The sequence below is a fragment of the Dromiciops gliroides genome, chromosome 6 (genome assembly GCF_019393635.1).
Source record: "Dromiciops gliroides isolate mDroGli1 chromosome 6, mDroGli1.pri, whole genome shotgun sequence".
In the NCBI taxonomy this organism is placed as follows: Eukaryota; Metazoa; Chordata; class Mammalia; order Microbiotheria; family Microbiotheriidae; genus Dromiciops; species Dromiciops gliroides.
Window position 1 is genome coordinate 115,052,796 of NC_057866.1, and position 27,762 is coordinate 115,080,557.

General features: G+C 38.0%; 1 protein-coding gene across 1 annotated transcript; it reads left to right on the top strand.

Moving 5' to 3' along the window:
* The first annotated feature begins 388 nt into the window (after nucleotides 1–388).
* Nucleotides 389–14,061, top strand: UCHL1 (ubiquitin C-terminal hydrolase L1). The gene is made up of 9 exons (XM_043972394.1): nucleotides 389–537; nucleotides 661–672; nucleotides 1,317–1,445; nucleotides 5,349–5,499; nucleotides 8,707–8,792; nucleotides 8,870–8,917; nucleotides 9,593–9,659; nucleotides 10,393–10,451; nucleotides 13,583–14,061. Exons 1-9 carry the CDS (start codon nucleotides 505–507, stop codon nucleotides 13,667–13,669), a joined length of 672 nt encoding a protein of 223 aa, XP_043828329.1. The 5' UTR covers nucleotides 389–504; the 3' UTR covers nucleotides 13,670–14,061.
* The last annotated feature ends 13,701 nt before the right edge of the window (nucleotides 14,062–27,762 follow it).

The following is a 27,762-nucleotide window of genomic DNA, read 5'->3' on the forward strand; positions in this document are numbered from 1 at the left end:
CACCTAGCTGCCCTGAAAGTCTTCATTTAAAAAAAATAAATACCTGTTGACTTTGAACCTGTACTGGAAGCACCGGGGCATGTGACCGTTCGTCCTCGTATTTGAGATGATGGAAAATGGACTTACTCATGTCTTGCTCAGAGAGCAGGGGAAGAAAGATACACACCGAAAAGGCCTCACCCATAACACCTAAGCACCTCTAGGGTGTTTATCAGCTTTCATATTATCTCACCAGTGGAAACCGACACCGCACTGTTTTTGGGGGGCCGGCTGTACCATTCCGTTGCAGGGGGAGGGGGTGTAGAATGCCGATCCTCCGCGGCGTGTCTATGTCCCACCAGTTGGGCTGCTCCGCTCCCCCCCCTCCGCAGTCGTCCACAATGAGTCCGACCAGCGGTATATAAAGCGGAGCAGCCGGGCGGGTCCGCTACCTCGCTTGCTCGCTCTTGGCTGTTTTTCTCTGCGCTCACCTTGCGCTCGAGACTCGGGCCGGAACGTGCAAAGATGCAGCTGAAGCCGATGGAGATTAACCCCGAGGTTAGCGGCAGGTGCACAGCTTCCTGGTCTGGGGGACAGGGGGTGTTGGGGTGGGGCGTCCAGCTTGCTCTCTCATCTCTCCCTCCCCTCTCCCATTCCTATTCTCTTTCTTGTGCGTTTCAGATGCTGAACAAAGTGAGTGGTGGCTCCCGTTAGGATTCCTCCTCTTCTTCCTCCTCCATCTTGGGCAGTCTCCTTCTGGGTACCCCGGGTCTGGCTATTTTCGCAGGATAGCCGCAGTCCGCCCCACCCAGTCCGTTCCGGAGGTGGGCGATGGGGGGAGCCCTTCTGCTGCCCCCCCAACACACACCATGGGTCTTGAGTCTCAGACCCACCCCTCCCCCTCCTGCCCGGCTCACCATGACCCCAGATGGTAACTGCGATGCCAGGGCCTAGAATGGTGGAGGTGGGGGGAGGGAGAGGTAGAGCAACCTAATTGGGTGGAGGGGTTGTGGGGGAGTACACTGCAGGAGGCTAGTGGATGCCCCCCCCAAATGTAGTCCAGATTATTCCAGTGCGCTTGGGATGCAACAGCTTGGAGCAGGACACGTGTGGGAAGCGCGCAGCTTTGTGCTGTGTCATTGCACCCCGAGAGTGGAGCAGGGCGGAGCCCTCCTCCTAGCCTGGTCTTGGGGGGTGGCAGCGGTGGGTGGAGGGGGCCAGTGGGGAGGTGGGGTGAGGAGAGGGAATATGAGAGGGAGCCCTTGGCTTCCTGGCTCCACTACATCCCCTAAGCAGGTGTGGTCGGTTGGTCTGGTTTCTGGTCTTGTATCCCACAGGTACTGACCCGCCTGGGGGTCGGGGGTGACTGGCAATTCGTGGACGTGCTGGGGTTGGAAGAGGAGTCTTTGAACTCCGTGCCATCCCCAGCCTGTGCGCTGCTTCTACTGTTTCCCCTCACTGCCCAGGTAGGAAATGGGGGATATGGATGAGCTGGGTCTTTTTTACAATAGATGATTTTTCTTTGGAAACGTGGGGGTGGGGATCATAGTTAAAGGAAAGAGTGGTGTTATCTGGCTTAGAAACTTAAATGTGTAGAAGCTGTCGTTCTGAGGATGGGGAAAACAAAGGGTGTGCCCTGAGGGGGGCGGGGAGAGAGTAGGAGGAGCCTGGCCTTCCTTTCCTTTCCCTTGGAACGTATTTATTTACTTCCTTAGCTAGTCATTGCAAAAGGAGATGCAGTCAAACTTTCTAGAATGAGTAGGTATCTTTAGCTGCTAATGAAGATCTCTGATTTAGGAAGAGTGAAAAAAGATGCAAGCCAAACCATTGGGCCTCCATTTCCTCCTCTATGATATAAAAAGGTTGGACAGATCAAAGCCCTCTCTTACCAGTTTCTAAAATTCTATCTTGGAGGTGCATCATCAACTCTAAAATGCTATGGGCAGTTCAGAAAAACTTCTACCAAATTAATACCCCCCCATTCTTTCCCCTCCCTTCATCTACTTTTGGCCTTTGTCTTAAAGATTACTTTTAACATCACTCAGGTCTCTCTGATTTTTGTAACGCTCTAAGGATAGCTGGGGAACCATCTTCTTTAATGCCCGTGGTCCAATGAATAAAGAGAACTTCAACCCTTAAATAACTATTGGCTGGCTCTGTGACTGGAACTGCTTTCTCTTTCTACAAAATGGAAGGTCATCACTTAGCAACATCAAAATAGGTGAATTGCACAGTAGATTCTCAAACTCAGCCTGAAACAGGCTTTTAACCTGAGTTCCCTAAACAGCTTCCTAAAAATACTTTGACAGTAGCATTTCAATATAATTGATTTTCTTTCTAATTCTATGGATTTTATGGATTTAAAAATATTATTTTGAGAAGGGGTCCACGGGCCTCACTAGACTAGCAAAGAGGTAAATACTCCTAGTCTAAAATCTGAGCTTCTAATTTAAGCTCTCAACTCTACCCCCTTTGTGTCTGGAATTCTCTTACTGCATCTGTGGTGAGGTCTTGAGTATGACTTTGCCTCCTTTCCCAAATAAACTTGTCACCTAACAGTTTAGATTGAAAAGATACTTTTTCAGTAATGTTTTTCATAGCATATAGGAAACCATGCTCTCTCAGTAAGCACTAAAGTTTGTCTTATTACAGGTCATTTACTACATGCCCAGATAATGGAATAAAAGGTTTCAGAATAAAAAAATAAGAGAGGTAGGATAAACTAGTTTGCATGAAACTTCTAGCACTCCCTTGCCTCCGCTTGCCATGAAGTGTCAAATGGCATATGTGAGTATGTGAAACTCTAAAGATCCATAATTTTCATTTGTCTGAATATTCTTCTACCCATGAACCATGAAGCCATTCCATGCTTGATTGGCTTTTGGGGTTGCCATAGCCCCAATATGTTATTTTTTGGTCTGCCACAAGCCTCTTGGTGGCAGTCCTTAAGACAACCCTCAGATGAGAGCCTTTTGTTGGATCCGCACTCAGACCCTTTCTACCTTGATAGGAAGTGTAAACTTGTCTGGCCTTTAAAAATTCAGTTGCCAAATTTGCTGTACCAACTGTCTGAGAAGTGGTCACATCAGTGTTGATTCTAATTCTGTGCTTTAGGCAGCAACACAAAGTTACTATTATGGGTACATTGTGAAGATAAGATAGCAGCCTGGAGAATTTTTGTGGTACAATAAAATAGTGTTTCTTGTCAGATGCTAACACAAAGCAGAAAAGAGGTTGCCACCTGCAAATGCAACTCTCAGACTAGCTTCTGGGTTGATTTTTAAATGCACAACACTAACTTGCCCGTTCAATATGGTGGCATAGCTTTTAGGCCTTAGATCAATCATGCCATGACTTGGGGGCTTTTGATAAGTACGTCAGAGCTACACCTTGGGGGTGTAGCAATATAGATTTTTCTCTTCAAAGGCATGAACTCATCTATGACTCAAAAGCTTTTAAACAAAACAAAAACTTACTTTCAGCCTACCTTTCAGCAGAAAAAGAACCTTAAAACAGGGATCATATATGTGTTCTCTAGTATTGAATCCACCACTAACTGATCTTAAATGGAGTCACATTCCCACCTATAGGCCTTCATTTCCTCTCCACATTGGTATCGGATTTTAACTCAAATGTTCTTTCCAGCTCTAAAAATAATAAAAATTCTGTTATGAGATGTGATAGATATTTAGTCTTCAGACTAAGCCAAATCGCTTGTAAGTGGAAGTTTATGGTACGTGTCCTTTTTGAAATCAACCTCAAAAGTGGATATACCACTGTGCATATTGTCTCTAAGCAATAGTTTGCTGCAAAACTTTAAAAAGCAAAAGTAGAATTGTACTATCCAATCTCCTCTAAAGTTAATTTATGTTTCATTTGAATCAATGACAAAATATTAACCGGAATATTCTTGATTTCCAGGTTATCTATGAGGGTATTTTAAGCCCAAACCTATTGCTTAGTACTTAGCCCCGATATGTTATTTTTTGGTCTGCCTTCTGGTCACAAGCCTCTTGGTGGCAGTACTATTGCTTGCTGTACTATTGCTAAATACCTATTGCTTTATAACTATGTGAAGCTCTTAAAGCCAATTTCTTATTGTGTGATTTAGCAAAGAACCGGGCCAACAAATGTTAACTTGGTTGTGGCATCCTTATGCCACAAAAGCTCATACTGCTCGTCCATTTGAAAAAGATAAGGCTAAACGTTTCTGGCCAGAAACTGTAAAATTCTAACAGAAACATTGTTTTGTTCTTGAGAAATTCACTGTGAAATGAATGTGACCATTATTTCTCAATTTTGTAAAATATATTCATAAGCATATGTATGTGTGTATATATCCATATAGACAAATCAGTGTATTTTTTATCTTTAATGCTTTAAGCTGCACAAAAATTTTCAGGACAAGAAATATAGTCTATGTATCTGAGAGGTAGTGTATGGCATGGCAGATAGAGAATCGACCCATCCATTGAGTCTGGAATACCTGGGTTCAAGGGCTGCCTCTGTCACATACCAGGTGTCTGAGCCTGGGGAAGTCACCTTCTTGGAGCCTTCAGAAATCTAAGACTATAGAGAAGCATCTTCTCACCAGGAGCTCCCCAAACCAAAGAAATCACAAATCCAGACAACAACAAAATCTAGGGTCTGTCTGTTCAGAATTAAAAGCAATATTTAATGAATATGCAGATCTTCTTTATTTTAGAGTTAAATCTTTTCCCTTTTCATTCTACCACTCCCCTGCCAAAAAACCCTCAAAAAGGTTTAATTTTAAATTCAAACGATTTAAAGGGTTAAAGTCAAACAAGTGTGGGTAGAGAAGAAAAGAATTTCATCTTAGAGGTTTTACTATAAAAATTGCAAATATTCATGGGCTGCCATCTTGTATGATATTGTCTCCCTAGAATCAGCATGCTTCTAATAGATATTTCTAGCTATTCATTTGTCTAAATTAACCTGATATCAAACTGAAATATTTTAAATGGAAATATAGGTGTGCTTAAGATTTTAACTGTAAGGTAATACATCTTTAGGAATCGAGCTAAACTGCTTACTCTGAGTTCGTGATGTAGCTAATATTCCGGGCCAGAGGTGGCAGTGGTGTCTAGACAAAACCCAGGGCTTCTCTCTAATGCAGATGGTGCACTGCAGCATCAGGGTGGGGCTCTGAGTGATGCTGTCCAACCTGGGCTGGGGGAAGGGCTGATGTTGGGATTATCTGGAGACAATCCATTTCCAAGGCCCTACCTACCCAGCCTTTAAAACTAAGACTTGTAGTAAAATTCCAGTTTTAAGTTTGAATACCACCTGTGACTTAACTTTGAACTGTTTAGTCCACAAAGAACAGATGTTGATTTTACTGTTAATAGCATGAGAACTTCAGGAAAAAACAGATTGAAGAGCTGAAGGGACAAGAAGTTAGTCCTAAGGTGTACTTCATGAAGCAGACCGTAGGCAACTCTTGTGGCACCATTGGCCTCATACATGCAGTTGCTAATAATCAAGACAAACTGAACTTTGGTAAGTGTGGCTCTCCCTCAAAATTTCTCTTCCTTAATCTAAAGCAGGGCTCCTTAGCCTGGCATTCATTCATTTTTTTAATTTAATAATTTAAATATATTTGATTTTCTTTTTAATCTGATATTTTATTTTGTACATGTAAAAACACAGTTCTAAAAATGGGTCCATAGACTCCAGTAGACTCTCAGAGGAATCCATGACATTAGAAAATGGTTAAGAAACTCTGATCCGGGGGCAGCTAGGTGGCACGGTGGATTCAGGAGGATATAAGTGCAAATCTGGCCTCAGACACCTGACACTAGCTGTGTGATCCTGGGCAAGTCACTTAACCCTCATTGCCCCACAAAAAAAGAGAAACTCTGATCCAAAGGTCACATGCATATTCTATTTATGTTTTAAAATATATTGACCAGAAACCCTATGCATGAACTTCCAGGGTACGTTTATGAAGGCCCATGACTTGGTAACTATCTCTGATCTCTCTATGGGGCATTGGATTATAGCCAGTATGTAATTTATTGCTAACCAGTGACCTTTAGCCTTTGCATAGCCTGTATTGTAACGCTTTCCTTCAGAAAGAGAGCTCAGCTTTACTATAAGCATGATTTGGCATATTTTTTTTGTCTAGGTTGAGGAGTTCAGGACAGGGAGCATCAAGGGATAGTGAAAGGTACTATTGTGCCCTAGCTAAGACTGAAGAGCCTGTTAAAGACTGAAGTGGGCAGGAGAGATGTTTTAGACTGCCTAGTAAAGCTGACTTGCTTGCTAGTAACCATAGTAACTATCTGAGGAAACATAGAGAATAAAATAAAAGCTTAATGAGGTAATGCATCAATTTCTCAGTATACTCTAGTGTGACTTATGGAAATAAGTGGCACAGAAGCTTAAACTAAACTTAATGATATTAAGGTAGCCCTGATACAAAGAGGGCCTAAAATCTCTCGTTCTCCAGAAATAGCCTTGCAAGCTATCCTGGGCCCAAGTGCTGAAAGATTTTAAGCTGTGAGCATAGTCAAGTATTTGTCAGATGCTTACTCTCTGCCTACTGCTGTGCCCATCATAACCATAGTGTTTGGGCTAGTATCAAAATATGAAGTATGACATGATCCTTTATCTTAAAGATTCAAAGCCAACATGAGATGATTAGAAATTTATAATGAAAGGTCTAAATGTGCTTTCAGACAAAATTTGTCAAATCAATCAAATGTCAATCACCCTAGTATGCAAGGGAACAGTGCTAAGCATTGGAGATACAAATATGAAAGCCAGTAATCCTGTGTTTTGGGTTACTTGTGCATGTTGCTACCAGCTATCCACTGGTAACTATAAGCAAGACCAGCTGTTTCATGTTAATAACTTTACTGAAACACTGCAATAAGTGATTAATCTTGCAAACGAATGGTTGAATCTCTTAAGTTCTCTTAACAGACCCTACAGTGAAAGTTTTATTGGTCCAAAAGTTAACTATTGCCCTCCCCCACTTTCTAACTTCCCCTTTACTCTCAAGGGCAGCACAATCATACAGGCTTACAACCTAGGTGTCAATTCTTAATTCACAAGCCCCTGAATATCCAATCATTTGTCAAGTCCTGTTGGTTCTACCTTCATGACCAATCTCATGTACACCCCTTCCCCTTATCCAACACTGCCACCATTGTGGGACAGACCCTTATCACCTCACTCCTGGACTATGGAAGTAGCCTACTGACTGCTCTCCCTGACTCAGGTTTCTCACTTCTTCGTCTATCCTCCACTTAGCCAACAAATTGATTTTCTAAAAAAAATCTGACCATGTTCACCCTCTAAGTAGACTCCAGTGGTTCCCTCTTAATTCAAGGTAAAAATATGAAAATCCTTTGTTTGGCTTTGAAAGCCCTTCATAAGCTACTCCCTCCTACCTTTCCAGTCTTCTTATATATTACACCCCACCATGTGCTCTGTGATCCATTAACCATTGACTTTCTTGTTCCTTATACAAGATAGGCCCATCTCTGGACCCCATGCCTGGAATTCTCTCCTTCCTCCTCTCTCCCACCTGGCTCCATGGTGATTCCTTCCAGTCCTAACTAAAATCCCACATTCTATAAGAAGCCTTTCCTGACCCTCCCATTGACTTTCCCTTCCCTCTTGACTTTCCAGTTTATTTTGTTTGTACATAGGTTTGTTTTTTTTTATATCACCCCCCCCATTAGACTATAAGCTCTAGATTGGCAACTATGCTATCTGTCTTTGTATCCCAAGTGCTTGGTACAGTAGTAGGTGTTTAATGCTTATCGACAGAATAAAAAGCTATAGTTGGGCACCATTTGTATTCTAGAATAAGTCCTTTATGTTTAATATTTGCTCTAACCTCCTCTGGCTCTGCATGTGGTCTGTTTCTAAACACATCGTTTTCAGAGGTGTCTGGAAATTATGGGCTATCTTCAGATCAGTGAGTGCCATGTTCCTAAAGGTACTCAAGATGTGGCCTGGATATCAGAGCGCTATGGAAGGAATTCCTCCCAGGACATGTAGAAAAGAATCTTTAAAATCCCTTCCAATTCTGAGGTTCTAGTAATCTGAGCAGATGAAGTTATTGAGGCTTGTGGTGGTAGAGAGAATGAATTAAACTGGAATCTTATATAGAAGGAAGATGCTTTGAAGTAGTAGCAAGCCTAGCCTCTTCCAGTCGCATGGTCAGTCTGTTACAGATCCAAATGGGAAGTCATTAACTGAATTTGCCAGTGAATGTAGCATTTTAGCCTTACTCTGTGATAGCCCAGTTTTATTGTCCCTGAAGAAAATCTGGTCCATGCCATCTTAACAGTAGTTTGGTTCAGGAGCAGCTAGGTGGTACAGTGGATAAAGCACCAGTCCTGAATTCAGGAGGACCTGAGTTCAAATCCAGCCTCAGACACTTGACACTTAGTAGCTGTGTGACCTTGGGCAAGTCACTTAACCCTCATTGCCCTACCAAGAACAACAACAACAAAAAAATACACAATAGTTTGGTTCCTGGCTGGACTCTTTAGCACTTGACCCAGGCAGTACATCACTAATTAATGTTTTCAAGTCTCTTTCAGCCATGTCAGGTTCATATAAGGGCTGGTTAGCTGTCATGTGGCATGACTTGGCTACACTGATATCAAAATTAAAGCGTTTCTCTTAAGACTAGCATGCTTCCTGGTCTCTTACTAGGCACTAACATGCATCTTTATATATTTTTAGATGATGGGTCAGTTCTGAAACAGTTTATTTCTGAAACAGAAAAGCTGTCTCCTGAAGACAGAGCAAAGTGCTTTGAGAAGAATGAGGTAGGAGAAACTAGACAACAGTTGTGGCCCATGAATTCTAATGATTCATTGAGCTAATAGAATTGTTTCTTTTACAGGCCATTCAAGCAGCCCATGATGCTGTTGCCCAGGAAGGCCAATGTCGGGTAAACTCAGATCTGCAAATCAAGAATATCTAGGCTATCCCTACTTATGTTTCCACTGCGATGTGTAATTCATGGGAATATGTGTACAAAACATTTTTCCACATCTCCTAGACAGTTTTAATACTCACACAAGACCAGCTAATAGAAGGGAAAAAAGTCTTATCTGAAAAAAATCCTTTGCTCATTTTTCTTTATGAGAACTTTCATTTAGAAGTCTAGTTGATAAGTGATACAGTTCCTCATGGAAGGAACTTGCCAAGATCATTCTGTAGTTTATTTGATAGACTGTTTTGCTTAAAATTTAGTCTCTCAAGTATCAATCCTAATGTAGCATCCAACAACGTTGTCCCTGAAATAAAGTATTTCATCAAAGTATAAAAGGAAATGTCCTTTCCTGTAGGGATTATAGACAGTATAGCCTAAAAACAACATAAAATAAAATTCAATTCGGTCCTATGATTTTCTTGACAAAAGTATACTTTCCATATTAACTGTTGATCCTTTACTAAAAACAAACAAACAAAATCCTTGAATGTTGGTACTATTAAAATTTCTAATGTATTTGCAGTTTTTCTGACCAGAATTCTGTTTGGTGTTTTTAAAAAATCTATTGGTTAAAAGTCAAGACTTAAGCCTAAATTGTGAAATTCTCATTTTTGTCTGTTACTTCTTTAGGTGGATGATGGAGTGAACTTCCATTTCATCCTTTTCAACAACGTGGATGGCCATCTTTATGAACTTGGTATGTCTTATATAAGAATAGAATTCTTTTTTAAAAAAGTAATAAAGCACTAAGTGTTGATGTACGCTGCCCTGAAATGAAGCTTCACATGTGCAGACTGATTCAGTCCTATTATTGTGTTTTATTACCACTATGCTTACTATTAATGAAGCCAAGGTAATAGTAGTTTTGTTTTTTGAGAGGAAAATGCCTGTGTATTTTCATTGGTATAGTCAGTTCCCTCTACTGATACTGTAATGATTGGAATGACGCCACCTGCTGGAGACTTACTGTAGAAGAGCTCCGCCCATGAGGTGAAGGTCTTTGAGGGAAAGACCATGCGTCTTTTCTTTGGCGTCAGGAAGTGACGTTGCTTGGGGGAGGAAGAAGGGGGAGCCTGGCGCTCTGACTCTGGCTTGGTCGTGTGGACTCTGGCGGAGAGCGGAGCTAGAAATGTGCTCTCCCTTTAATAGATAGGAATCTAGGTCTTTCTCTCTCTCTTTACCAAATTCTTATTCTCCTTAATAAATGCTTAAAAGCCTAACTCTTTCTAAAGTTTATAATTTATTGGTGACTACTCGTTAAATATTTTAGACAGACTAGCTATAATTTTACCCTTAACAATATAGATGGTAAACTAGGTTTAACACTTCAGTGATGGCAGGCAACTATAAGACTAAATAATTTGCCTGTGCTCACAAAGTCAGTATGTTGATATGTGCTACAAATTAACCTTGCTGATTTTTTCTTTTAGATGGACGAATGCCATTTCCTATAAATCATGGGTCCACTTCAGATGACTCAGTACTGAAGGTATGACCTAAACTAGCCAAAACTCCAAAATTAGGGGGGGTTTTCCCCCCTTCGATAGGTCTTTTAAGATGGAAAAGAGGATAATGTCCTGTGGATTAAGGACTACCTTGGGGTAGCAGTCTAGAAGAATATATATATATTTTTTTTTTAAGTGAGGCAATTAGGGTTAAGTGACTTACCCAAGGTCACACAGCTAGTAAGTGTTAAGTGTCTGAGACCGGATTTGAACTCACGTACTCCTGACTTCAGGGCTGGTGCTCTATCCACTGTGCCACCTAGCTGCCCCAGAATATTTTTTTTATATCAGGTCTTTTAAAGAAATTCTATTGAATGTTTTTATGCCATAGTCATTTCTTAATATACCGCCCCTTTTCTCAAAACAGACCCACCCTGCTGACCCTGGCATTATGGAATTGAAGAACATTTTATTTAAAAACCTGTCTGAATTCTATTATAATAATCACTCATTTAGTAAAAAAAAGTATCAAATGCTGCCCATATCATAAATAAGTTTCTGTAGAATTATTGGAATAAATCTGTTACAAAAATTGTTAGTATAGAGTTAAATAAAAACAAATTCTCTTATTGGTAAAATTTTTCATCCTAAACAAGACGTAGCTAGTAAAAAATTTTAACAAGTTATGTATTAATTCATTACCCAATGCAATTAATTAATCCAAATTTTAGATTACTTGTATATTGGCCTGTCAGCAAGCTGCCCATTTGATTAAAAAGTCAGATACTGTATTTAAATGTTCTAATTCAGTAAGTATCAGTGAGTACTTTGCTAGCTCAGGAAAAATGTGGGATGAGTAGATCCCATACAAAGAACTTAATAGAGGTTGTATGCTGAAATATCAACTATTTGGTATAAAGACTTTAGTAGTCAGAGTAAACCTAGAAAGGGTGGGATGTGGGATTGAAGTTTAATCACTGAAATAAAACAAATAAATTAGCTCTGTAAAATGGAATACCCAGGACATTAGTGACTTGATTGATTGATATATGCAAGGACCAAACCAAAAATGGTAAATCTAGTCACTGATTCCCAAACATTTTGGTGCTTCTATCAGCTAGCAATATTTTATTAAATTTTAGAGCGAAAGGGACCTCCTAGGCTGTTTAGTCCAACCCCCTCATTTTAGAGATGAGGAAATTGAGGCCCAGGAAAGCTGGAAGAACCAGGTTTCAAATAGGTCCTTTATGGGGCAGCTAGGTGGCACAGTGGATAGAACACCAGCCCTGGAGTCAGGAGGACCTGAGTTCAAATCCGGTCTCAGACACTTAACACTTACTAGCTGTGTGACCCTGGGCAAGTCACTTAACCCCAATTGCCTCACTAAAATAAATAAATAAATAAATAAAAACAAAAAAAACCAAATAGGTCCTTTACATGCCCCAGGGATCAGACCTTTTCTGATTGGCCCCAGAGGGTAGAACTAAGAGTTTTGGAGGGGGAAACTGGGAAAGGGGGAAGATTTTAACTCTATATAAGAAGTAATTTACAATAGAATTAATTGTCCAATTATAGAAGCACTTATTTTCTTCCCACCTGCTTATAGGTCCTTAAGTAAGATACAAGATATTATTGCTAATGAAGGCTTCCTTAAATGTATATCTTATTTACGGCTATTACTTCAAGGTGTAGTGATTCTGATATATCTTCTTAATATTCTGATAGATCTTATAATGAATTTAAATCAGTTCACTAAAGTTTTAAATATATTTTACTGTCATCTAATTACTTAATAATAGCTAGCATTTATAGAGCTTAAGGTTTGTGGAGTACTTTATATATGTTATCTCACTTGACAACAACCCTATAAGGTAGATACTGTTATTGTCATCCCATTTTACAGATGAGGAAACTGAGGCTGAGAAGGGATGTGATTTGTTCAAGGTCATATGGCTAGTCAGTGTCTGAGCCAGGAATCAAACTCAGGTCTTCCTGACTCCAAGCATGGTGGCTTCAACCAGAATAATTGATCAGCAGACATCCAGATTGGTTAGGGAGTAAGTAGCAAGTTTTCCCTGATGACATTTACTTAAATTATGACACAGTGAAGAAATAATAAGAACAATGGACCCACCTATATCTTTGGGAAAGTAACTTAATCCTTTCTTAATATTTCCAATTGGAGAAGTCCTATCCGTACATATTTCCAAGTGCAGCCCAACCACCACCTTTACCTTAAGGTCCCTAAGTAAGTTTTCTTTCTGAATTGCTCATAGCACATTGTCCCCTGCCTTGTATTTTGTATGCTTATCTCTCCTAGTAGATAAGGTCCTTGAGGAAGAGGGACCTTGTCCCACTCATCTTTGTATCCTCTGTAATGTCTAGCACATCAGTTACCCAGGTACGTAATGGAATGAATGACAGTTTCCTCATCGGTGGAATGACAGGGTTACATTCTCTTCCTAGGGTCCCTTCAAGCACTAAAATTCAGTTTGAGATACTTAGAAAAATTGTAATTTGAGATAATTGGAGAAATCTCAATCTAGACAAACTGGGAGACTTGGTATAGTCACTAGGCCCCTTGATCATTAGCATCTCCATGGAAGGAATCTAGAGAGGCTAGTTTTATCATTTCTGACTCTCTTATAAACAAAGCTGGAAAGGGAAGACATTCCTTACTATCTTTCCCCCTCTTCCCCATAGGAACACTACAAAAAGCTTCTAAATTATAAATCTAGATGTAGGTGTAAATACAGAGGGGAGGGGCAGCTAGATGGCGCAGTGGTTAAAATGCTGGCCCTGGATTCAGGAGTACCTGAGTTCAAATCCAGCCTCAGACACTTAACACTTACTAGCTGTGTGACCCTGGGCAAGTCACTTAACTCCCATTGCCCCACCAAAAAAAAAAAAATACAGAGGGGAAAACAGTCTGAGAGCTTTTAATCTGACAAACAGTATAAACCTTCTTAAGTAAATTGAAGATACTGTGTGGTCTCACCCTCTTACCTTGAGCTTTTAGGTTTGTTCAAAAGCAATTCAAACTTCCAGCTGATAGGAAGTTTGAGACATTAATAAATTCCATTAATTTTGTGGGGGTTTTTCTCTCTCTCATACTGCAGGATAGTGTTTTGATTTATCTGCTGCTGAATGTTAACTCTGACCTTGTTTGTTACAGGGGGCTGCCGAGATCTGTAGACAGTTCACAGAACGTGAGGAAGGAGAAGTTCGTTTTTCTGCTGTGGCCCTCTGCAAGGCTGCCTGATGTCCTCACAGGAAGGATTTAATTCACTTCTTTCCTCAGCTTTAAAGCACATGCCTAACAGTGCAGTCAAAGATGCTTAAATACTTATGACACAGCTGTTGTATCTTTTTGGTTCTGCAGAATTGCTCCTGCCCTAACCACACCCAAGTAATGTCAGAGCTTAACTTTTAAGTTTTGAAAAAAGTTTGATAGAAACTCTTAAGACATTGCATATATGTCTGAGGGAATTTCCCCTCCCCCCCTTCCCTGGCCTCAATATTGTGATGTCTTCTGCCCTGAGGAATATTTAATGCTTTCTATAGCTAGTTTAACTTGTGCCTGTAACTTAAGCCCCTGGTTGTGGTTTACATGTACCTGATAGAAAAGAATAAAAGTTTTCTGCTGATTTAAAAAAAAAAAAGTCTGGTGATTCCCTCTAAAACTGGTATAATGGACTACACTGAGAATAAGGATCCTTAATTGATAAGTTAATAGCTGTTAAGATTCAAAACTAGGTATAAATTATAGTTTGTGTTATGTTGCCAATTCTGGCCAGTTTGGATTAGCTCTATACATAAAGATATCTCCATTGAAGTCAACCAACTTTGTCATAATCATTATATTCTTCTCTAGTCATGATCAGACTGAGTTGTCAAATGATCGATTCCTGTTCAAAATGAGAAAATGGTTCCATTGTAGTTTGAAGTTGAAAGAGCAGTCAGAGGGCAGCTAGGTGACACAGTGGATAAAGCACCAGCCCTGGATTCAGGAGGACCTAGTTCAAATGTGGCCTCAGACACTTGACACTTAGTAGCTGTGTGACCCTGGGCAAGTCACTTAAACCTCATTGCCTTGCCAAAATATATATATATATATATATATATATATATATATATATATATATATATATATATATATATATATATCATACACCTAGAAGGAGCCTAGGTTTAAAAAAAAAGCATTCAGATCACTTCTCTGATACATGAATTGGGTACCCATAGGCAAATCTCTTGATTTCCTTGAGTCTCAGCTAACTTCATCCATGAAAGGGGGCTAGACTAGTTAAAACATCAGGGTTCTTCCTAAGATGATCTATGAAAATAATGGAGAGATGATTCTAAGTGGTCCTGCTTCCAGCTAGTTTTCATCTCCTAGTTCATTTTCTCATGTGCAATTTATATCTGTTCATTTATCAACCAGCTCCCATACATTCTAAAACTTTTCAATGAACATTCCCATGTATTCACAGGAAATGAAATCTGATTTTCTCTGCTTGGAGGCTATTCCTGATCCAGCAAGGGAAAGAATTTGGGATTCCTTATTCCCTGAGATGGGTTGAGGGATAGCTCAGCATTTTGATTTTGAAATACTTTTAAGTTGATTCCCTCCTTCAGGTGATTGTCCCAACTGCATATGCGATTTTAGTACCTTTTAGTACCCTATGATTTTTCTTATCTTGATTCTCAACATCATGTTCATAACTCCTCTACACCCTGCTCATATTCTTCAACTCCAACAATCTATTTCTTCATCCCACTTCACTCACTTATAGGCAGTCACATTTGGAATATTGAGATCTCATCTTGTACCACCTAAAAGATCCTAAACTTAAAAGCTACTGTCCAGGACTACCTAACTTTAGTCTTTTCTTGGTTTTGGGTTCCCATGCTACCCCTTTTCTCTATTCTGTTTTCCCTTATATCTAAATATATCTAATCCTTCCCTAAATATATCCACCTCTCTTCTCTATGCTGCCTTCCCTTATTTCTATATCCAGCCTTGACCCTAGGGTTAAATCCATTTCATTGGCTACTACCCAAGGATCCCTTGTCTTCCTACCTAATTCTGGCATTCTAACCTACTAATATTACCTTGTTCCTGTGCCAGTGCCTGCAACATAGTCAATGCTTAATACGTGCTTGTTCATTAATCCCTGGGTATTCTGCACCATTTAATTTCTCTTCCAGTTCCTAGATTGCCAAATTCCCCGAGAAAGGTGTATACTTGAACTGATCTGTAAAATGGAGGGCAATACCTGCAGTAGCTCACAGGGTTGTAAAGTTCAAAAGTAAAAATTTTAAAGTGTTTCACAAAATTGAATATGCCAAATAAAAGTTATATTATTCTTGAAGTAATAGGATAGATTAGAGATGAGGTGCAAAGGGGGTTGGGAAGATTACTAAGGAATTATTACAACAATCCAAATGGATAGTAGGGAGCCTTTACTGGGCTAGCAGTAGTGGAAATGGAAAGGAGTGTAAGAGACTGGTACAAGAGAGTTTGCAGAAGAATTGACAGTATGTTAAATGATTGACATGATAGATAATGATAACTAACATTTATTTGGTACTTTTAAGATTTGTAAAGTGTTTCACAAATAACTCATTTTTTTCTTCATGATAACTCTAGGAAGTAGGTACTAAAATATTCCTTTTTTATAGATGAAGAAACTGAAGCAGACAGTTTAAGTGACTTCCCCAAGGTCACACAGCTAGTAAAATGTCTCAGGTCAAATTTGAACACGGGTCTTCCCAACTCCAAGTCTGTTCTGTCCATTGCTAGTTATCATCATGATCATCATTATTATATGAAGGAAAACATAAAGCCAGAGTTATAAACATTGGAGACAAGGTTAATGAATGGTGGTGTCAAAGACAAAATGAAATCAGGAAAAGCAGCAGGTTTAGAGAGAATGATGAGTTCGTTGATATCAAAATATGTTGGTTTGTTAACATTATGTTCTAAACTCAGGAGGAAGACTCAATTATATGACTATGTCTAGGATTCAGTTTGCCCTAGGATCCAGTTATTTCCATTGGTGAGAGATTTTCTGGTTTTGTGGCCTTTGAACAAGAAGCACAAAGTGTATTCAACAACCACTGAATAATGGGTGCTTTGTGGTTGACAAAGCAATCCTCTTCTTGACCACTGGGAAGATAGAGCAACTAACAGTGTATTGACCCTCAGTGAATCTCTTCTCTTCCAGGTTACAGATCATGTCAGGAAAGCTATCTACAATGCCTCCACTTCCTTTGCTCTCACATTCTTAATTCTCTACAATCTGGCTTCCAACCTCATCATTCAGCTGATGAAAGTTATTAATGATCTCTTCATTTCCAAATCTAATCGTCTTTTCTCAATGTTCATTGTTCTTGACCTCTCTGTAGCAGCTGGCTATTAGTCTTCTCTCCTTGGTACTCTTTTCTCTCTATGTTTTCATGACACTAACGCTTTTGGTTCTCCTACCTATCTGATCACTCCTCAGTCTCCTTTGCTGACTCTTCATTCAGGTCACGTCTGCTAACCAAGGGTGTCCCATAGGACTCTCTCCTGGTCTCTCTTTGCTTCTCCCTGTAAACTATTTCACTTGTTGATCTCATCAGCTCCCATAGATTGTTATCATCTCTATGTTCATGATTCTTGAATCTACTTATCCAGCCCTAACCTCTCTGCAGACTCCAGTCTTGCATCTCCAACTGCTCGTTAAATATCTTGAACCCTTTGTCCCTTAGGTATCTCAAACTCAGCATGTCCAAAGTTGAATTTGTTTTCTTCCCCTTTTCAACTTGATCCCTTTCCCTCTTTCTAACTTCTCTATAACTACTGAACATACCATTATCCTCCCAGTCACCCAGGATCACAAGCTAAGTGTCATCTTTGACTCCTCACTCTCACTCCCCCTTATGTCCGATTTGTTGCCAAGGCTTGTTGATTTTACCTTTGTAATATCTCTCACATATGCCCCGTTCTCGCCTTTGAGATTATCATCACTCTATTGTAGGCCCTTATCACCTCACACCTAGACTGTTACAATAACCTGCTGGTTGGTTTGACTGCCACAAGTCTCTCCCCATTCTAATCTATCTTCCACTCAGCTGTCAAAGTTATTTTCCTAATGTGCAGATCTAACTTTATCAAATAAGAAAATCCTCTCTTTGGAATTCAAACCTTCCCCTCCCACCCCAACTACAAGCCTCCTTCCCTATCTTCTTAAACCTGCCCCATCAAGTACTCTGCAGTCCAATGACACTGGCCTTCTTATTCTTTAAACAAGACACACACTCCATCTTCCAATTCCAGGAATTTTCACTGGTGGTCCCCTATGCCTGGAATTCTCTCCCTCCTCATCTTGCCCTCCTAAGTGTCCTGGCTTCCTTCAGATTTCAGGTAATGTCCCACCTTTTACAGGAAGCCTTTTACTAACCCTTCTTAACTATAGTGCCTTACCTCTATTGATTATTTCCATTTTATCCTGTATGTATAATGTCTATACCAAGCTGTTTGTAGGTTGTGTCCCCCATTAGATTGTGAGCTCTTTGAAAGCAGGGATTTTTCTTTTGCCTTTCTTTGTAACCCTAGTGCTTGGCGCAGTGCCTAACACACAATGAGCACTCAATAAATAATTGTTGATTTACTTTATATTTTTAGGACATTAAGTCTCAATCTCCCAGGAGAGCATAAAAATAATTATAAGTTGCTTAATCATATTTTAACCTTCTGTCACTGTCAATAATAATAGTGTGGTTCTGTTTTCTCTGTACCTTTCTATCAATTGTATGACTGCAAAGACATAGTTAACTTTAGAATGTCCTTTATGCAAGATTTCCTGACTTTCTGTCTCTGGAAATAACATGAATCACACCCAGGCCACTACTTGGATTAAGGTTATTAACAAAAAGTACCTCATCTTCCTGGAGAGTGACTTACACATAAACAAACACTTGTGTGATGTCTTGGCTATCATCCCCAGCAAAAAGCTCTTCAATGAGATTGTGAGATCTTACTCATCTGAAAAGAGAATTATAGCCATCAAATTTTAGGAAAATGAAAAAAAAAGAGGGATAACTTTTTCTGAATTCTCAACTCTGGATCAGATCATTAAAGTGAATCCTGATAATAAAGACGTACTAAAACTTCTAGACTTTGGAAATTTGTCTACTCTGAAAGTTATCCAACCTTATAGTTAAGATGAACTTCAAAACACCATGAGGAACTGTTTAGTACATGTTATTACTATTTCACTAATAATCTTGGGAGCTACTCTCCCCATCCCCTAGGGATAAAAAAAAAAAGAAAGATTGGCTGTTCTCTCATCCTTGATGTACATGTAGATTGTGCTCATAAAGATTTTATAGTAATAGGAAAGTAGATATAGGACTTCCTTAGCTGACTGAGGGAGGGGACAAAGGGAGTAATGATATTCAGGACTTTTTCTAAGTGTTTGATATTCATCCTTTCTTTCAGTTATCTAGAGAATTGATCCTTCGGTGCCCTCAAAATTGTATATCTCGAGCATAGATTTCCTCTGTGTATACTTGGTCTGATATAGCTGCTCTTCTGATCTTTGTTTTGTTTTGTTTTGTTGTTTTTTTAAACATCATTCCTAATTACTCATGCAACATACTGGAGGGTTTGCTGCTAGAGTCCAAAAGTGGTGGCTACATTTTCTTTGATGTAGAAAATAATTTGCCTGGACTCTAGAGTACAGATTGAAGCATATTTTTTTTCTTTTTCTTGTTTCTATTTTTTGTTTTTTAGGACATGGCTAATTTGAAAATATATTTTGCATAACTTCATGTGTTATATTATATTTCTTGCTTTCTCAATGGTTGGGGGAGGGTGAAGGAAAGAGAATTTAGAACTGAAAATAAAATAAAATGCATTTTTAAAAAAAGAAAATAATTTGCTACAGCCACCTTGACATATCTTTTCCATTTTTCATCTAATTGTTGTCTTCTTTCCATTTTTATTCTTAAAATTTCCTATGATGATATGGCTTAATTGGGATTCTCTTTTTTGTGAGACAATTGGGGTTAAGTGACTTGCCCAGGGTCACACAGCTAGTAAGTGTCAAGTGTCTGAGGCCGGATTTGAAATCAGGTCCTCCTGAATCCAGGGCCGGTGCTCTATCCACTGTGCCACCTAGCTGTCCCTTTAATTGGGATTCTTGCCAAACTTTCTATAAAATTATCTTTCTCTCGATTGTTTCTTGCTGTTTTATGAGGTAATACTTCTAATAGTCTTCTACGTTTCTTCTAAGATTTTACAAATGTGTTTACATGCCAAAGCAGAATTTGTCCCTGCCTATCATCTTTATATGCTTAGTAAGAGGATCAAATTTTTTGTTGGATTAATTGATTCGTAGATTGATTTTTTTTTTGTTTTCTCATTGTAAGAGAATGGTGATTATCTTTGTAGATGTCTGTTCCTTTATCCACTTGCAATCATGTTTAAATGTTATTTAGCTATTTTAATTCCATTTCATGTGTTTCTCTTTTTTTCTTTCCCCTAATTTGGTGTTGATGTTCATCTTTACTCTCATAAGTTGATTTTCTGATAGTATATATACAGCTGATTTGGAAATGGACCCACACACACACAAACACATTGCTATCCAGTAATTTCCTTTCTGTTAGGTGATACTCAATTTCATATGATGTGATATTATATTGTACTAATTATGTCCTTTACTTCCAAACTGTCTTCTTGAAGAAATATTAATGATATATAAATATGAGACCTCTGTGTATTCTACAAGCCTTTGTTTTGTTTCTTCATCCTCAGCCATCATTTTCAACATATTTTTGCCATCCTCCCTATGTCCACCCTTGCATTAAAGTCATCAAATGTTAAATCCTATTTTGATTTAATTTTGATAGTCTTATGTTCTTCATGGAATGTTTTGCCCTCTTCACTATACATTTGCTCTAGTCTCTAGTCTCTCTCCTGAGCTTCAGTTCATGTGGTCACCACCCTAGTTCAGGTTTCTCCCCACTTCCTTAAACTATTACAACAGCGTGTTAACTGGCCTCCCTTCCTCAAGTCTTTTCAGTTTATCCACACTACTGACAAATTTATGTTCCTAAAACATAGGTCTGACCATGTTAACAAACTCTAATAGCTTGTTATATTGACGATCAAAATAGAAAATCCCCTGTTTGACTTTTTTTTTTTTTGGCGAGGCAATTGGGGTTAAGTGACTTGTCCAGGGTCACACACCTAGTAAGTGTCAAGTGTTTGATTCCAGATTTGAACTCAGGTCCTCCTGAATCCAGGGCCAATGCTTTATCCACTGCGCCACCTAGCTGCTCCCCCATTTGTCTTTTTAAAGCCCTTTCCAATCTTACTGCAACATACCTTTCACTTTTATTACATATAACTCCCCTTTACATACTTTACAATTGAGACAAACTAGCCTTCTTGCTGTTCCTCAAAGATGCCATTCCATCTCCAGTCTCCATGCATTTGTACTGACTATTCCCCATTTCTGGAATGAATTCTACCACCTGTCATTTTCTAGTATCCCAAATTGCTACAGCCTCCTCCCCCAAATTACTTTGTATTTATTTTCTATGGTTTTTGTATATTCTTGTCTATGTACGTGTTATCTTCCTCAAGTTCCTTGAGGGAAGGAATTGTCATTTCTGACTTTTTATCTTTATCTCCTAGGACAGTGTCTGCACATAATACATGAATAATATATACTTTTTGATTGATTGAGTGAGTGAGTTATGTCACAATTTTCTACATGGTGGTCTTTTTTTTTGTAACTGCATATTGTGAACAGTGTTCAATATGATATGACCAGGTTTCCTACAAAATGATGTTTTTAATAGCATTTGGATATACAATTAAGAATTAAAATAAAATTCTGCCAACTCCCTTCTTTTCTTTTTCAAGCAGGATCTCTGTGGCATCCTTCCATTTACCTCCAACTTCCTTTAGTCTTCTGGTTTCAATTTGTGTTGATAATATTAATATTGAAAAAGCAGAATTGGCCATATAGAAAAAGATGTGCAAAAATTCATCAAAGAAAAGAACTCCTTACAAAGTAGAATTGGCCAAATGGAAAAGGAGACACCAAAACTCACTAAAGAAAATAATTCCTTCAAAATTAGAATTGAGCAAATTGAAGCTAATTACTCCATGAGACATTAAGAAACACTAAAACAAAGTCAAAAGAAAGAAGTAGAAGAAAATGTGAAATATCTCATTGGACAAACAACTGGCCTGGAAAATAGATTCAGGAGAAATAATTTAACATTTATTGGACTACCTGAAAGTCATGATAAAAAAAATCTTAGAGATCATCTTTCAAGGAATTATCATGGAAAACTGCCTTGATATTCTAGAACCAGAAGAATCCACTCATCATCTCCTGAAAGAGATCTCAAAATGAAAATTCACAGGAATATTATAGCCTACTTCCAGAACTCCCAGGTTAAGGTGGAAATATTGCAAGCAGCCATGAAGAAAATTCAGATATCATGGAAACACAGTCAGGATAACACAAGGTTTATCAGCTTCCACATTAAAGGTTGGGAGGGCTTGGAATATGATATTCCAGAGGGCAAAAGGAACTAATATTACAACCAAGAATCACCTACCCAGAAAAACTGAGTAAAATCTTCCAGTAAAAAAAAAATATATATATTCAATGAAATTGGGGACTTTGAAGTATTCCTGATAAAAAGACCAGAGCTGAATAAAAAATTTGACCTTCAAATACAAGATTCAAGAGAAGCACACAAGGGTAAACAGGAAAGAGAAATCATAAGGAATTCAATAAATTTAAACTGTTTACATTACTACATAGCAAGATGATACTTGTAACTCCTAAGAACTTTATCTTTGTCAGGGCATCTAGGAGTATGCACAGACAGAGGGCATTGGTGTGAGTTGAATATAATGGGAATATATCTAAAAAAATACAATTGATGGATGAGAAAGAGAAATGCACTGAGAGGTAACTAGAAGCAAAACACTTTTAAGGACAAAGTGAAAGAAGAGAGTGAGTAGGATAAACTAAGATGGAGGGAAATACACAGTAATCATAACTAAAAATAAATTTACAGCATATTTTTTCTGATAAAGGCCTCATTTCTAAAATATATAGAGAACTGAGTCAAACTTATAAGAATACAAGTCATTCCCCAATTGATAAATGATCAAAGGATGTGTACAGGCAGTTTTCAGACAAAGAAATCAAAGTTATCTACAGTAATATGAAAAAATACTCCAAAATCACTATAATGGGGAGGGGGGAGAGAAAGGAAGGAGGGAGAAAAAAATTGAAACTAGAAATCTTATAAAAACAAATGTTGCAAACTATTTCTACATGTAACTGGAAAATAAAATATTTTTATGGAAAAAAGAAAAATATTCAAAAGCAAAAAAATAAAATAAAATTACTATTATTTAGAAATGCAGGGGCAGTTAAGTGGCGCAGTGGATAGAGCCCTGGAGTCAGGAGTATCTGAGTTCAAATCTGGCCTCAGACACTTAACACTTACTAGCTGTGTGACCCTAGGCAAGTCACTTAACCCCAATTGCCTCACTAAAATAATAATAATAATAATAGAAATGCAAATTAAAACAAATCTGAATTACCACCTGACACATATCAGATTGTCTTATAAGATAGAAAAAGAAAATGACAAATGCCAAAAGGGATGTGGGAAAATTAGGACACTAAAAATTTATTGGTGGAATTGTGAACTGATCCAACTATTCTGGAGGTTTGGAATTTGGAACTATGCCAAAAGGGCTATAAAACTGTGCATACTCTTTGACTGAGTAATATCACTATTAGGTCTGCATACCAAAGATATTTTTTTTTGTAAAAGAAAAGGATCCACATGTTCAAAAACATTTATAGCAGCTCTTTTTGTGGTGGCAAAGAATTAGAAATTGAAGCTATACCCATCAATTGAGGAATAACTGAACAAGTTATGGTATATGATTGTAATGGAATATTATTGTGCTATAAGAAATGATAAACAGGATGGTTTCAGAAAAACCTGGAAAGACTTACATGATCTGATGCAAAGTGAAATGTACTGTATACAAAATAAAAGTATTATTGTAAGATGATTTGCTGTGAATGTCTTAGTTATTTTCAGCAATACAATGATTCAAGACAACTCTGAAGGACTTAGGAAAAGTGCAATCCATTTCCAGAGAAAGAATTGATGGTGTCTAAATACAGATTGAAGCATAATTTTTTTAGTTCCTTTTTCTAAAATTTTTTTTTTGGTCTGTTTTCTTTTGCAACCTGACTAATGTGGAAATGTTTTGTATGACTACACATGTATAACTTGCTTGAGTTCTTGGGGGGGGGGAGGGAGGGAGGAAGAGAATTTGGAACACAAAGTTTTAAAAATTGATGTTAAAATTTGTTTTTACATGTAATTTGGGAAAAATAAAATTCTAAATAAACACTACATCTGACACACACAAAAAACCAAAAAAAAATTAATTGGTGTTAAAATGTGTTTTTACACGTAATTTGGGAAAAAATAAAATTCTAAATAAAAAAGGAAAAGGGCTCATGTTCAAAAGCATTTGTAGCAGCTCTTCTTGTGGTGGCAAAGAATTAGAAATTAAGGGGATGTCCATCAATTGGGTAATGGCTGAACAAGTTATGGCATATGATTATAATGGAATATTATTGTGCCATAAGAAATGACAAACAGGATGATTTCAGAAAAAACCTGGAAAGAAAACATGAACTGATGCAAAGTGGAGTAAACAGAACCAGAACATTATACACAATGATAGCAATATTGTGTGATGATCAGATGCAAATGACTTAGTTATTCTCAGTAACACAATGATCCAAGACAATTCTCAAGGACTTAAGATGAAAAATGCTATCCCCTTCCAGAGAAAGAACTAATGGAATCTGAATGCAGATCAAATATGCTATTTTTAGTCTTTGTTTTTCTTGTTTTGTTTTTGTCTGTCTTCTTTCACAACATGACTAACATGGAAATATGTTTTGCATGACCGCACACATATAACCTGTATTGAATTGCTTACCTTCTCAGGGAGGGGGGAGGAGAAAATTTAGAACCCAAAACTTTAAGAAAAATGTTTAAAATTCTTTTACATGTAATTGGGTAAAATAAAATATTAATAAAAAACAAAACCAAAAAATAGATATTAGTATGATATATTGCTTACACAAGTTTTGGACAATCTCTATATTAATTGTATTTTCAAAATTTTGCTCTTCAGAGCATCACATCCCTCTATGACCTATTTCAAATCTGGAATTTTAGTCAATGGGTTGTTAACTATCCATTCTGTGAATGCTGATTTACAATGAGCCTACAAGCCTAGAAGACTAATGTCTTCTATTTTTCTTGATTTTTTTCATATTTATATATTCAAGTAAGTGCCTGCATTGTCCACTACAGTTGGATAAGTGTGGCCAAAGTACAGGTATTATTATTTTTTTTAACAATTTACTTAAAATTTAACTCATTTACTTAAAATCTATACTCATGCTATTCTGTAGGTGGCAGCATTGGGAAACTTTTGGTAACTGACCTAATAAGTACAAGCCATAGAACTCAAATAAACATTGATTTTATATTGGTAATAGGTTATTCAGAGATTAGATTGATTTTACGCGTACCTACTTTATGAAGTCAGACCCTTTTTATTAGTTATTTTTAAACACCAGAATTAAAAATTACTGATTTGTGTCCTGTCAGAAATGCAAAATCAGTAGCAATGAATCCAAATCATACATCAGAACCAGTGCAAACACATGTTCCCTCTGCTGATATGCAATTATAAACTTAGTACCAATAGAGATAAAGGGATTAAGATATCCAAATATTTTTTAGGTACATCTTGCTTTCAAGTTCTCATTGACATGACATAGCTCAGATTAATTTTCTGTGATTTAAATTGCCAGAGTTGCATCAGACCTTGGAAAAATATTTCATTAACATTAGTGTACAATTTTGTATTGGTCTTCTCAAGATGTAAAAAGGATAAAAATATTTTTTAAAGTGAACCAGATGAAGAAAGAACTTTTAGTTGAATCATCTGAATGGGAAGGCATGGACGAATTATGCTTTTCACCAGTAGAGGGAGTATCCACTCTGATGAGATTCCTCATCAGAAAAACATTTTCTGCAATACTGTTCATCTGAAAATTGACATTATAAAAATAAAAACAGAAAAATAGTTTCATGTAACTTATAGCTCTTGAAACTAGACACATTGGTTCTGATTCCACTGTTAAAAGAGCCATTTGTTCATTTGGGAGAATATGCATCTGTTCTTTCAAATATGGAAGAGCGAATTGAAAGATATAAATGAAACCAGGGTTATTAGAGCTAGAATGGGCCTTGGAGATCATGTAAACCAACACTATTTTTTATATAAAAACACTAAAACCCAGAAAGATTAAGAGGTTTGTCCAAAGAAAATCATGACTTCAAAGTAAATTCATGTATCAGTTCTCTCATTCCATACCCTGACTCATTTTATAGCAGCTCTTTTTATAGTGGCAAAGAGCTAGAAACTAAGGGGCTGCCCATCAATTTGAGAATGGCTGAAAACAAATTATGAAGTATGAGTGTAATGTAATACAATTTTGCTTTAAGAAATGAAGAAATGTGATTTCAGAGACCTCAAAAAACAACCTTGTATGAACTGATTCAGAGTGAAGTGAGCAAAAACAGGAGAGCAATTTATGCTATAACGATCCAAACCTCTCATAGCTCCCACACCCTCTTTGCTGAAAACCTTGTCTTACATTTTTTTTCCTTTTTTTATGTATAAGGTATTTTATTTTTTCCGTTACATGTAAAGATAGTTCTCAACTTTTGTTTATACAAGCTTTACAATTTCAGATTTTTCTCCCTCCCTCCCCCCTCCCCTAGACAGCAGGTAATCTGATATAGGTTATATCTATATATCTCTATACATATACATATAGATATAGATATATACACACATATATATATACACATAATAACATTAATCCTATTTCTGCATTAATCCTGTTACAAGAGAAAAAATCAGAGCAGTGATGCAAAACCTCAAAATAGAAAAAAAAAACAACAGCACCTAAAACAAAAGAAATAATATGGTTCAATCAGCATCTATACTCCACAGTTCTTTCTTTCTTTTTTTTCTTGGATTTGGAGATCCTCTTCTATCATGAGTTCCCTGGAACTCTTCTGTGCCATTGCATTGGTGAGAAGAATATAGTCCATCACAGTAGGTCAACACTCAATGTTGATGATACTGTGTACAATGTTCTTCTGGTTCTGCTCATCTCACTCATCATCAGCTCACGTACTTGTCTTACATTTTTACAAAAAAATTGAGATCTTTCACTATGAGCTCCCTCTCGTCCCCTCTTCCTCATCTCATATCACCCACATTCCTTTTGTCACTATCTCCTTCATTCTTTTCTCACATGAAGAAGTGGCATCACTTCTTACCAAGGCTGGCCCTCCAACAGATTGTGGCTCTCTTATCCCCACTCTATCACTTTTCTTCAACCTTTCCTTGTCTCTGCTCTCTTGTCTTTGGCTTGAGCTTCCACTGTTGTGTTTCTCCCTTTTTTGTTTTTTGTTGTTGTTGTTGTTTTGTTTGTTTGTTTGTTTTTAGTGAGGCAATTGGGGCTAAGTGACTTGCCCAGGGTCACACAGCCAGTAAGTGTTAAGTGTCTGAGGCCGGATCCGAACTCAGGTACTCCTGACTCCAGGGCCGGCGCTCTACCCACTGCGCCACCTAGCTGCCCCTTGTTTCTCCCTTTTTTAAGGATGAGCAACTAGCACCATTTCCATTTGACTTCTTGATGTCAGATTAGATTTTACAAAGTAATGCTTATTCCAAAAGCATAGCTAGAGCAAACATACAAATATTTTCCTAACACCACCTAGGGAGGGGAGAGGCATTAGTCTCACAGTTTGACTCAGTTCCTACATGACGTTAGTCTCACCAAGTTTAAGTTCAAAGCCCAACTGAGTTAGCTAGCAACCTTGTTCCTTGCTCCTTAGGGTTTCCCTAATGGTTAAGCCTAGATTCCTGGATTCTGGTATATACAGGTTCCTGGGTCAGAAGTTCTCTTCTTTGTACCTCCCAATGAAAAGGGACAAATGGCACAAAACCCACACCCCAAGCCCACATGGCCTAAACAGGGTGGATCAGGAGGAGGTAACCTTTAGGTTCTCCACTCTTAATGCATGACGTTACTTGCTGTGAGGGAAGGAGTCCTTCATCCTTGGATGTGAATACCAGAAATTGAGATACTGTGCTCAGTTAAGTAAATTGAAAGATATAAACAATTCTGGCTTGCA